Source organism: Hakea prostrata, chromosome 7, assembly GCF_041222555.1.
Source record: "Hakea prostrata isolate BN-2017 chromosome 7, UWA_Hpros_2, whole genome shotgun sequence".
NCBI classification, from domain to species: Eukaryota; Viridiplantae; Streptophyta; class Magnoliopsida; order Proteales; family Proteaceae; genus Hakea; species Hakea prostrata.
In genome coordinates this window covers 51,528,217-51,540,323 of record NC_142606.1, presented here as the reverse complement: position 1 = coordinate 51,540,323, position 12,107 = coordinate 51,528,217, and the positions used below count along the sequence as shown (strand labels likewise).

Sequence of the window (12,107 nt, the reverse complement as noted above, 5' to 3'; positions counted from 1 at the left end):
CTTCCCGCTGCATTTGGGAATTTTCCCATCAAGTCTATTCCCCACATTGCGAACGGAATGGGGTTCAGAATTGACGTGAGTATTGTAGTAGGCTGCTTTGGTACGTTCGAATGTATCTGGCACTGATTGCAAGACCGAACGTATTTTATGGAATCTTCTTCCAACTTGGGCCAATATAACCCAAGCTGAAGGATTTTATGCGTTAGGGCTCATCCACCCATATGTGCTCCACAGATACCTTCATGAACTTCAGCCAATGCGGTTTTAGCTCCTTCTGGTCCAACATATCTAAGTAAAGGTCCTGCAAAGGACTTTCGATATAGCCTTCCATGTTTAATAGTAAATTTTGCCGCACAAACTCTTACCGAACATGCCTCTTTTAAATCTTCGGGGAGTTTATCATCCCGAATATACTCAATGATGGGATCCATCCAGCATTTTTCGTTTTCTACATATAAAACGAAGTCGACCTTAGCGCTCGGGAAATGTAACTCCTCAATGTATACTGATGGTTCTAAGGTTTTTTCCTTAACGTTCGCCAACCTCGAGAGTTCATCTGCTACTAAGTTCTCCTTTCGGGGTATTTGACATACCCTTATTTCTTTAAATTCCCTCAGATTTCCAATCAACTCTTGGTATCTCTGTAAGTGAGGCTCTTTTATTATGTATTCTCCTTCTACTTGGTTGACGATAAGTTGAGAATCACTGTAAATTGTTGCTTCAGCTACTACCAATGCTTTAGCGAGTCTAAGCCCCGCGATGAAGGCTTCGTACTCCGCCTCATTATTACTTGCCTCGAACCCGAACCTCAAGGCATACCGAATTAGGAAACCTACTGGACTTTTTAACAAAACGCCCACTCCCGAACTGAATTTATTGCTAGAACCATCGACATATAGGTGCCACATACTTGGCATGATTGGTTCTCCTTCTTCCATGATTGGGGTTACGGATTCTACTATGAAATCGACCAAAGCCTATGCTTTTATAGCTGTTCGGGGCTTAAAATCCATTTGGAACTCCCCTAACTCAACTGACCATGCTACCATTCTTCCCGATAGATCAGGTTGAACAGGACCTTTTTCAAAGGAAAGTTAGTCAGCACCTCGATCGGATGAGCTTGGAAGTACAGTCTCAATTTTTGGGCTGCTACCATAAGTGCCAACGCCTGTTTCTCGATCACTGAATATCTTGTTTCAGGATCCAGGAGTACATGGTTGACATAGTAAATGGCCATTGTTTCTTCTCCTTCTCCCGAATGAGGACAACGCTCACGGCCGACTGTGATGATGCCAAATATACTTGCAAGACTTTGCCCTTCTCAGGCCGAGAAAGTAGTGGTGGTTGCCCGAGTCTTCTCTTTAGTTCCTCGAATGCCTTCTGACATTCGTCTGTCCACCGAGCCTCTTTACTTCCCTTTAAATCTTTCAAGGCTTTGAAGAAAGGTAAGCATCTTTCTCCCGATTGTGAATGAATCAGGTCAAGGCTGCTATCCGTCCGGTCAGGCATTGAATATCACGAACGGTCTTTGGGGGATCCATACTGATCAAAGCTTGTATGTTGACAGGGTTTGCCTCAATTCCTCTTTGGGAGACCATAAACCCCAGGAATTTCCCCGAAGACACATTTCTCCGGATTCAGCTTCATCTGGTGTCTTCTTAAAATGGAGAATACTTCCTTAAAATATGCAATGTGTCCTGTCCTCTGGAGACTCTTTACTAGCATGTCGTCGACATATACCTCCATATTTTTCCCGATCAGACCACTAAAGATCTTGTTTACAGCTCTTTGATATGTAGATCCTGCATTCTTCAAACCGAATGGTATAACTTTATAAAAATAATGAGAGATGCCCCTGATTTGAGAGATGCCCTTGATTGATTAATCTTTCGATATTTGCCTTGAGGTGCCTACAGTCATTAGTGTAGTGCCCAAAATCTTTGTGAAATCGGCAGTATCTCTCCATATTCTTTTCTTTGGTCTTCATAACTATCTTAGATGGCCATTCAAAATATCTTGATTTTTTATCTGCATCAATATCTCCGATCGGGGAGCATTTAATGATGGGTATTCGTCTTGATCAGGTGATCGCCGCCTCCAAGTCGAACGTGGCTTTTTGGACCGATCACGATCTTGAACAAACTACTTTTGTTTCTGGCTTCTCTCAGAGACCTTTTATTCTTTGGTTGCAGTCTTAGATTCTCCTTGTCGTGCATCGAGTATCTCCGCTACTTCTGCCTACTTTTGACATCATTGCACTAATTCAACATAGGTGGATGGCATATCCTAAAGTAGATATTCCAACAGCTTTCGGTTGGTTAATTCTGTAAAGAGAGCCGTTTTCACCACTTGTTCTTCCAAGTTTTCTATTTCCATGGTGACTTTGTTGAATCTCTTCAGATACTCCCGAATCGAATCATTCCTTCCCTTCTTAATTGTAAAGAGCGTTTCCTCCATTTTCTTGATTTGGATACCACTCTGAAAGCGTCCGATGAACTTGCGGGCGAGTTCCTCGAAATCATTGACCCTTCCCGAATGAAGGTTTGAGAACCACTTTTGTGCTGCCCCGGTTAGGGAAGAGGCGAATACTTTGCAGAGAATCTCGTCAGAATTTCCAGCCACCGCCATTGTTTGCTGATAATAACTAATATGGGTAGTAGGGTCTCCCGAACCATCAAACGCTATGAAAGTTGGGAGTCTAAAATTATGCGAAAACTTGAACAGGGCAATAGCATCAGCAAAAGGAGTCTTCCGGATGACCTAATAAATATCATCAGTTTTTCACCCTCGAGAGAGTTGTCCCAACCTTTGGTTTATGTTGGCAAGCTCTCGACCAATATGCAACGATCGTCCATGCTCCATGCAAACAGTCGCTTTTTCTGAACACTTGGGTGTTGGGGAGTGAGTGTGAACTCCTCTCGGCAATCTCGTTCGGGATTCGGTTCGACTGGCTTGCGGCCTGTCATACCGATCATCTCTTCTTGGTAATTCGCCAGCTCTAAAATCTCGGATTCGTCTTAGAAGGTCCCCTCTGAGCTTTGGGCCAAAATTTTGGCCTTCGGCTGGCTGCCTATCCCTTTCGACAGAAAGCGCCCGAATGAGAGGTATTCACTCATCTGTTCATCCCACACGTCTTCTGGCCTCTACCTAATTAGGAGCTTGAGGAGCCACTACCTGTCTGACCAATGTGTTGATCATACTCCCTTTCCAATGTTCTTGATGAGATCCTGTCCAAAAACGAATCCCTGCATTTGTTAATGGATAGATCCAGTCAAGGGGAGAGTTTCTAGGTAATCCATTTATGATGATTGTTAGTTTTCCTTTCACCTATTGTCTTTAGGAGTGTTAGATTCGAGACTTAGGCCATGATCACTCGAAATCCGGATTGAAAATGGATGATCAGAAGCTTGAGTTTCGGATTGAAACTCTCTGTTTTTGGGGCGGTCACTAGTGGCTGTCGCTCAACCTAAGCGACCGGCTCAAGCGACCGGCCGGTTTCCAGTGTCTGTGTAAGTTTGATTTTGGATTTGTTTTGACTCTTGACTCTTATATATTCTTGTAACCCTATGCCTAGGTGTTCTCTGTTTCAAGTAAAAGTCTTATAATAGTTTCTGGAATTCAAGTTAGAGGAATTTTACATAATTACAGGTAAGGACATGCATTCTTATTTATATGCAATTCATATACATGATGATTCAGTTGTTCTATTTACTATTCTTTGATCATGTAACTTGCTGTAATTGTATAAAGCATGTGAATCTTATTGTATACTTGCTGTTTGTGGTGTTCCTTGATGTACTTCATCTTTTATGATATTGCACAACTGTTCATGGTATGATAAAGAGTGATGTAGTGTAGTTGTGATGGAGGAGGTATTCCATTGGGATATCTTGGCTAGAGATATCAGAGGGTTGTGGTATGGGACACATGCTCACTGATGCCTCTAGCACTATCATGATTACTTGATGACATATCTAGGAGAGTCTAGAATTGCATGGCTAGGTACCCCACATACTATTACCCTTTCGGCAGGGGAATTGAAGCCGGATGACCCGTGACAATGGTGACGTGACTCTGTTTCATCCTACAGCGGTAACCAGTTCATGCGGAGACTCAGTGGTCCATTGTTGGTCATGCAATGGTAGGGTTGCATGTGAAACCCAGCCCTAACCTTGACCCGGAAACCTTGTTATTTGTAGGTCCGATGACCCGAAGTAAAGTAAGAAGTCAGCTTTGGGCCATCCCAGTAGAGGACTTGGTGTCTGGCTTTGAATCCATGAAGGTTGATGATGAGGTGCTATTTATGGAAACAGAATCCTGATGAAGATCTAATTAGTTGATGGACTTGGAGTGTTCTCTATCTTGGTTTGAAGGCATTTCTACCTACTAGGTAAGTCACTTGACTTGTGTGCAAAACCCCTTTAGGTTTGGATTTGATCTGGGCCTTCAATTCCCTGTTTTGGCCTTGTTGCCGCATTGGTCGACTGATTGGTCGGCTGGGCCGATCGACCAATCCACTCGACCAATGGGTGCTGTCTTTGGCAATTAGGTTGATTCTTGCTCTATTTAAGCCTAACCTCGAGTCCACTTCGTATTTGCTGCCTCCAAACCCTCTGGAACGAACCAAAGACCTCTGCAAGTCATCTCTCTTGCATCCTTGGAGTTTTCTTGGCGGATCTTCGTCGGAACTCTTCTTTTTGCATCAAAAGGTATGTCTACTCTCTCTTCTTCTCCTACATCTTTGTTTTTCTTTCCTTTTTGAGTTGAGACAGTGGAAGAGATGCTGCATCCTCTGTTGCAAACATCTCTGAACATGTTCTCATGATCATCCTAAGGATTAAAGGCTAGAACAATGATCTTAACCATGATCATTGCAAGCTTTTGAAGGATTCATGATCAAACCATGATTTAATCTCTGTTAATTTCCTAATCTGAATTCTGATCTCTTTGGATCTTCTTTCATTAATCATGTTAGTGGTTAATGGTTGTGTTTTCTTTCTATGATCCATAATCCATAGAATTCTAGTTGTTCTCTTCTACCTTACTATGTGTTCTTCATGATGCATGATAGTACATATATGGTAGGTTTTATTTCCTTATTTAGATTCATGCTTCTAAGCCTTATACCATGAAGACCTATGCATGTTTTCATGTTTTCATTACCAAAAGCAATGATCCATCTTCCTATTGTTCTTGTCCTTGTTTTCTATTTCAAAATTCATCAAGATCCATGTTTGATTTATTTATGGTAACTTTTTGTTTCCTAATTGGGATCTTGATACCTTGATTTGATTAGTGTTTTGAGGTCCCCTATATGCTAGAATACTACTGATGTAGTCTACCCCTTGATTAGTACCCTTTTGAACCACCAAATTCGGATTTCATATCTCAAAACTCTGATTTTCTAAGCTACTGTCTGCATTGGTCGACTGATTGGTCGACTGGACCACTCGACCAATCCACTCGACCAATGAGTACAAACAACTCCCGAATTGGTCTGCTTTCGGATGTTTTGCTATATTTTCTGTTAGGAATCTTTCCTAATATGTTGTATATACTTGTTTAGGACCTTCTTCTCAAGTTTGCCAAGATCTTACTTGATTTCTTAGGATTCTTTGCGAGTTATAAAAGGTAAGGATGGTTATTTCCTTAATTACATAGATAGCATGAATCTAGTTTCTATATTTGAATATCATTAATATGTTTCCTAAATTAGATTCTTACAATGATATACTACTGTTGCATAACTTTGATTACAGTAGCATTACTTATTCATATTGAATTGATTCATGTATGATTTACTTACCAATGTTATACAAATGTTTGTAAATATTGATTTCTTTCCATATATGGAGTTACCATATATGTGATGATATGAATTGATGCATGTGTATGCTTACGTATGGTTTGGGAAGGAGAGGTGTCCTTTTGACATTTCTGTCCTTGGACTACTACGGGAATATTATGGGATGTTTCCGGAGATGCCCTCTGGACACCTTCCTAAACTGTTGGATGACATATCTAGGATTGTCTAGTAGTGTTTGGCTAGGATGTCCTGTTATGTCAGACCCTAATCGGAGGGGTATTGAGACCGAACGACCCGTGGTAGCAATGGGGATTCATGGGCGCTCAAGACCGGTAACCAACCCGTGAGAGGACAGGGAATCACATTGTGGGGGCCATTTATTGGTAGGGTTGCATATGGTTAGACTTGGGCTCACGGGCGCTTAAGACCGGTAACCAACCCGTGAGAGGACGTGAGAGCTTCCCGTTTACCATATGTGGATGATCAATAGGGTTGGTGAGTCCGTAGTCGGGGACTATGAGGACTCTAGTGTGAAGGATACCGGAAAGGATCGTCGGGGACGAGGAATGGAAGTATCTGGATCTGACTTGATGTAACCAAGTAGAAGACTTGCATTTTGGCTAGGTATTACCCTGACATGCGCCGGTACTTATACCAAATGGTTGTGAGAGAGTGTGTTGACTTAACCCCCTGCCAAGGTTTGTCCCGAGGGATGAAGGACCCATTACCAATCGGCTGCTCAAGACCGGTGAAATGATCCGTGAGAGAATCCAAGATATCTTAAATGGTTGAGGATGTGAGTGGACTTTCCTAAAGAAGTACGGTGTTATGACTTAAAGCATGTCCGCTAAATAGAGACCAGCATACATAGAGTTAGAATCATTCATTCATTGGTTGTCTCATATCATATTGCATTATGTTTGTTCGGAATTCTGCCATGTATGTTATTATGGATTTTAATCGCCTTCTTGAGTTTCTTTGAAACTCATTCCTTTATTGTACAATGTTGTTAGACTATCCTGCAGGTCTTGAATACTATGACGGTCCCTATGAGGAAGCGCAAGGCGAAGAGGCATATCTCCGGGAAGGTGATTGCGGTTACCACAATTACTCACGAAGATCCCACGGGTGGTTATGCTCCGTACGATGCTTAGTCCGACCATTGAGTGGAAGCGTCCTTGTGCTATTTATGAGATCTACACCTACAAGGATGTCGTCTACAAAGTGGAGAATAATTTAGTTACCCAATGTACTTGCTACTGGGATTAGCTTTTATCTAGTTTATTCTTTCGAGCTACTTTTCCGCTGGATGTAAAGTGGGATTTTTGCTTCACTTTACTTATCTCGTTGACACTCGATTATATATTTAGTATTCCGTTTCGTTTATGATTCATTCTTTCATTATTGGATCTATGATTTATCTTCCGCACTCTTGTTATGGTTGTTCATGATTATGTTATTGCTTATGTGGGAGGTTGATCACTCGATACCTGATCTTCGGGCTGTGGATCACACTCTCGGGTATGCCGGATAGGGTACCGGCTGGGAGGGCGTGATGATTGGTATCGAGCCCAAGGTTTGAGGAGATCCTAACCACAAAAGGCAACAACTGAACATTCTCGAGTCATTGATCCGAAGTGACTTTTCTACTCTTAGAAGTGAATAATAGAACACCGAATTAGAAACTTGAACTTTGAGGCATAACAGAACATTTCTGAATAACATACCATAATTATACTTGAACAAATGTCACTAATGCAAGGAAAATAAAAGTGCATAATATACAATAATTAAAGAGAAACAAAATGAACTTCATTAATTTCAAAGGTTTCTTTTTACAACAATTACATCTGAAATGCATAAATGGAAATCCTAAGGTACAGTCTATCTAGGTGATCTACTCGATCTCTATATGCTCGAACTCCTCTCGCTAGCCGAGTCACCCGATGCTCTATCCTCGTCCTGTCGAGACTCCATCCTCTCGTACATCTGCTCTGTCCGACCTCCATCCTCTCTAGCATGGAAGTCATCGATCTCATCTGTGCACCAAGATCTGAAGTCTCCGGAACCGCATGTGAAGGGCCGCCCGCCTCGAAGTGTGATGAAGGAAACTCGTGATGCACGAGCTCAGCCTCACGCATATCTCAGGATCATCTCCGGCCTGATCATCACTATCGGGACCGATATCCTCTCCTCCATCCTCCGATCCCTCATCCTCATCCTCCGACTCATCATCATCCTCACCCTCTGGACCAGGAGATCTCTCTAACCGATGTAGTCTCATCCGTCGAATGGTCCGAGTCCCAATGGGGTATCCCCGTGATCTAGTGTCCATCGGAGTATCCTCGAAACTCACCCCGAAATGCTCGAAGATCAAAGTCGAAGCCTCCCATAGCAAAGGTTCCGCATGCTAGGCCGCGAGAACTAAGTCCGGCATGACCTGCTGAATGATGTAGGAAAGATCGATCTCGAAGCCCATGTAGATGCGGTAAATGACCAAGGCCTCCATCACCGTGACCCGATGGTGATGTCCGGCTTTCGGCATGATGTTTCGGCCGACTATGCGACCGATAATACGTGCGAGAACCCGTCATCCGTCCGCTAGTCCACGGTGTGAAGCATCGGCGGCTATCCCATAGCGTGGAGCATATCTCGCGAAGCTCGTACGGCATCGGATGGCTGTCCGTGTGCTGCTCCGGCGGGTATCCACACACACCGATGTGGGTAGTAAGGGACCTGCAGGATCTCGGCCCGGTGTCCGGGTGGAGAAGCGAATGCGAGTCCGGTGGACCCCGCTCCCGAGGACAAGTCCGAGTGGATGTCCCCGGCCCCGAGCCTCCTCTCCGTGTAAGTAAGGTTGCTGAAGAACAACCTCACTAGCTCCGGGTATACCGGCAAATCCTCGGTGAAGAGGTGAGTCCACCGTAAAGTGTCGAACCTCTGCCGGATCCCGAAGGCTCCGAGCTGGCGTAAGTGAAGTAGACGCCCCATCTCGATGTTACAATAGCTGAAGTAGGCCTCGTACGAAACTCGGCCCGAGGTGTGTCAAATAGGTCCGGTCTCCTAACCTCCTCTCCGGGCTCGAAAGGAACCCGACCTCTGCCCCCGAGAGCACCTACGATGCGACCTCTACCTCTACCTCCTCCTCGTCCTCCCCTCTCGCATGATGTATCCGTGAAAGAGACAAGAGACAATTCCAATTAGTGCTATACAAGATTTTAGCCAAAAGGGTATTTTCGTAATTTTTCGGAAAATTTCAAATTTGGGGGAAATTTGATTTGAACATACTAGCATGTGCACAATACTTGGAATTTCATGTCTATGAAGTTGTTTTGATGAAAATCGATCGAAAACTTGGATTAAAGCGAAAAATTCAGCAAGAAGAAATTTGGGGATTTTGCAATTTAGGTCAAAATTGGATTTTTGAAAAGTTGAAATTGGTTAAATCAAATTGTATGGACCCATCTACAATGTCATCTTGAGCATGTAGCATTTGATCTCGTGAGAAAATTTCAAGCGGTTTGAGAGAAAACGAAATTTTTCTAAAGATATCGATTTCGGTATAAAACTTTGCGAGATGAGCACCAAATGTGTAAAAACTTGTTGTCTATGCATGTCATTGTGTTTAAAACCTAGGGAATATGTTTCTAAGCATTCCTAAGCATGATTTCTAGCATTGGATACAAGTAAAGCATAGTTTTATTGAAATGCAAGCATGAGAAGATGAAAATGGAAGAAAGAATGAGAGATTTACCTTGTTTATGAAGATGGTGTGTTGTGGTGTTGTTGTTGAAGCACTAAATCACCTCAAGAACACTTGTGGGAACACTTGGATATTTTCCCTAGAGCTCTCTCACCTTTGGAAGAAGTTAGAATGAGGTTGGAATGTGGAAATGAGGCTTATAATGCGAATTTTCGTATTGCATCTTCATTGGTCGACTGATTGGTCGATGGGTCACTCGACCAACCACTCGACCAATGGTCACAGTGACCTCATTTGCTGTTGGATTTTTGGAAAATGTGATTTTTGCCTTATGGAATATTGTTTGATGACTATATGGATATATTTGAGCATGATTTAAGTTTTCAAATCATTTGGACTTGTGGTTTATGTTGAATCTTCGAAATTCGGTATTTTGATGTTCTCGGTTTTTGCAGAATGGTTACTCCGAGAAGTGGGCGTGGTGAATCCAAAGTGGTCATGGAGGTGGTGAAATACCTCGGGGGGTGGTGAAGTACCTCATGGAGGTGGTGAGATACCAAATGCTGATCGGGGTACTCATGAGATCCCCCGGCGCCCCGAATGTTGGAAGTTTCAAAGATATTGCCAATATCATGGGCAATATGATGCGGCGACAAGCGGCTCGGTTCAACCAGATGTTGGTGGGTTTCATGACTCGCATAATGAGACCCGGGCTGGTGCTAATGTGAATCCTCATGCCGCAGATCTGAATGCGGGAGGTTTAGCTGGAACTCCTCATACTACTTTGATGGAGAGTTTTCCGAAGATGCAAGTACCCACTTTCACCGGAGTTACCAAGGACCCCTTGTTTCCTAACAAGTGGCTTCGTGAGTTGGAGAAGGCTTTCCGGCATCTGCAATGCTCGGAAGCTCGAAAGATTTTGTTTGCTGAGCGAAGTTGCAACAAGAAGCTGATGCATGGTGGATCTCCACTCGTCTGTTTTGGAAGGTTTGCATGCAGGAGTTGTAACTTGGGAGTTATTCAAAGAGGCTTTTTGTATGAACTACTTTCCCGAGGCGGTGAAGGATGCAAAGGAAGCGGAGTTTATGATTCCGACTCAAGGAACTTTGTCCGTGTTGGAGTACCAACGAAGTTCGAGGAGCTTCATTTCTTTGCTCCAGATTCTTTGAAGGAAGACCTCGCCAAAGCAAAGAAGTTCTTCAAAGGACTGCGCCCTGCCATTAAAGCTTATCTCACGGTCCAGCCTATTGTGAGCTATGCTCAAGTGGTGCGAGAACTCGAAGAAGTTGGAAGAAACGAGAGAAGGAAAGTGCTCGTGTGCAAAAGCCTTGGCGATCAAGGAATTCTGGTTTGGTGGATCGCAATGACCGTCGTTATGTGAGACCTACACCCTACCCCACTCCTACCTTTCGGGCTAAGAGTGTAGGTCGAACACGGGTTTTCAGCAGCCCGGCCGGTTTAAACGATATGGCGGAAACCGACCACCAGCAAATGCAAGTGCAAGTGCAAGTGCGAGTGCAAGGCCTTTTGTTCGAAGTCCTCTGTTGCAGCCACCCCCTGTTGGATCCAGCAATCTGTTTGCTTCTCTGCAAGCAAGCTGGTCATTTTGCTCGTGCTCGTCCGGAGCGGCCCGCCAAGCAGCCTGCCCCGATGGTGAAGAGTGCTCCTCGCTCCTCCCTCTGGTAGAGTTTTCGGTATTTCCAAGATCTTGAGCGGGATCCAAGCCATGATGTGATTACGGGTACATTGTTAGTCGCTTCTATTTCCGCATTTGTCTTATTTGATACGGGTGCATCTCATTCGTTCATGTCATCTGCATTCATCAAGAAGACTAACCTAATCCCCGAGAAGTTGTCTAGTTGTTTATTGATTAGTACACCTCTGGTCTGTTGTGAAACTAGATAAGGGGTTATCTAAATGTCCCGTGTTGATTGGTGAAAAGAACTTGGAAGCCAATTTTGTGATTCTTGACATGAAGGACTTCGATGTTATTTTGGGAATTGGATCGGTTGACAGCCCACAAAGCTGTGTTCCTTTGTTCCTCAAAGAAGATTCAGTTCCATATTCGTGGAAGTCCGGTCTTTGAATTTCAAGGTGAAAAGAGAAGGGTTTGTAAGAAGGTGCTTGTCTGCACTGATGCAAGCCTATGCCCTAGTGGATGATGCTTCATCCGAAGGCAAGGGTATAGTGGAGAAAAGAGTCGATGAAGTCGAGTTGTCTGCGACTTTGTTGATGTCTTCCCCGATGATCTATCGGGAGTGCCTCCGGACAGAGATGTCGAATTCTCTATTGATCTCGTCCCTGGTGCCGCTCCTGTATCTAAAGCTCCGTATAGGATGGCTCCTACTGAGTTGAAAGAGTTGCAAAATCAGTTGAATGAGCTCATTGATAGAGGTTTCGTACAGCCTAGTGTGTCACCTTGGGGAGCTCCGGTCTTGTTCGTCAAGAAGAAAGACGGTAGTATGCGCTTGTGCATCGACTACCGTGAGTTGAATAAGTTGACTATCAAGAATAGATATCCGCTGCCCGGAATCGATGATCTCTTCGATCAGTTGAAGGGTGCGATTGTGTTCTCGAAGATTGACTTAAGGTCCGGAT

General features: G+C 43.8%; 1 protein-coding gene across 1 annotated transcript; it reads right to left on the bottom strand.

Annotated features, from left to right (window-relative positions):
• Positions 1-209: 209 nt before the first annotated feature.
• Positions 210-938, bottom strand: LOC149011342 (uncharacterized). The gene has a single exon (XM_089162630.1). The coding sequence runs from the start codon at positions 936-938 to the stop codon at positions 210-212; it is 729 nt and encodes a 242-aa protein (XP_089018756.1).
• Between the last annotated feature and the right edge of the window lie 11,169 nt (positions 939-12,107).

Bases quoted from the DNA above. Each gene is read 5' to 3' on its own strand.
- LOC149011342 (XM_089162630.1), bottom strand. From the start codon at position 938: ATGGAAGAAGGAGAACCAATCATGCCAAGTATGTGGCACCTATATGTC.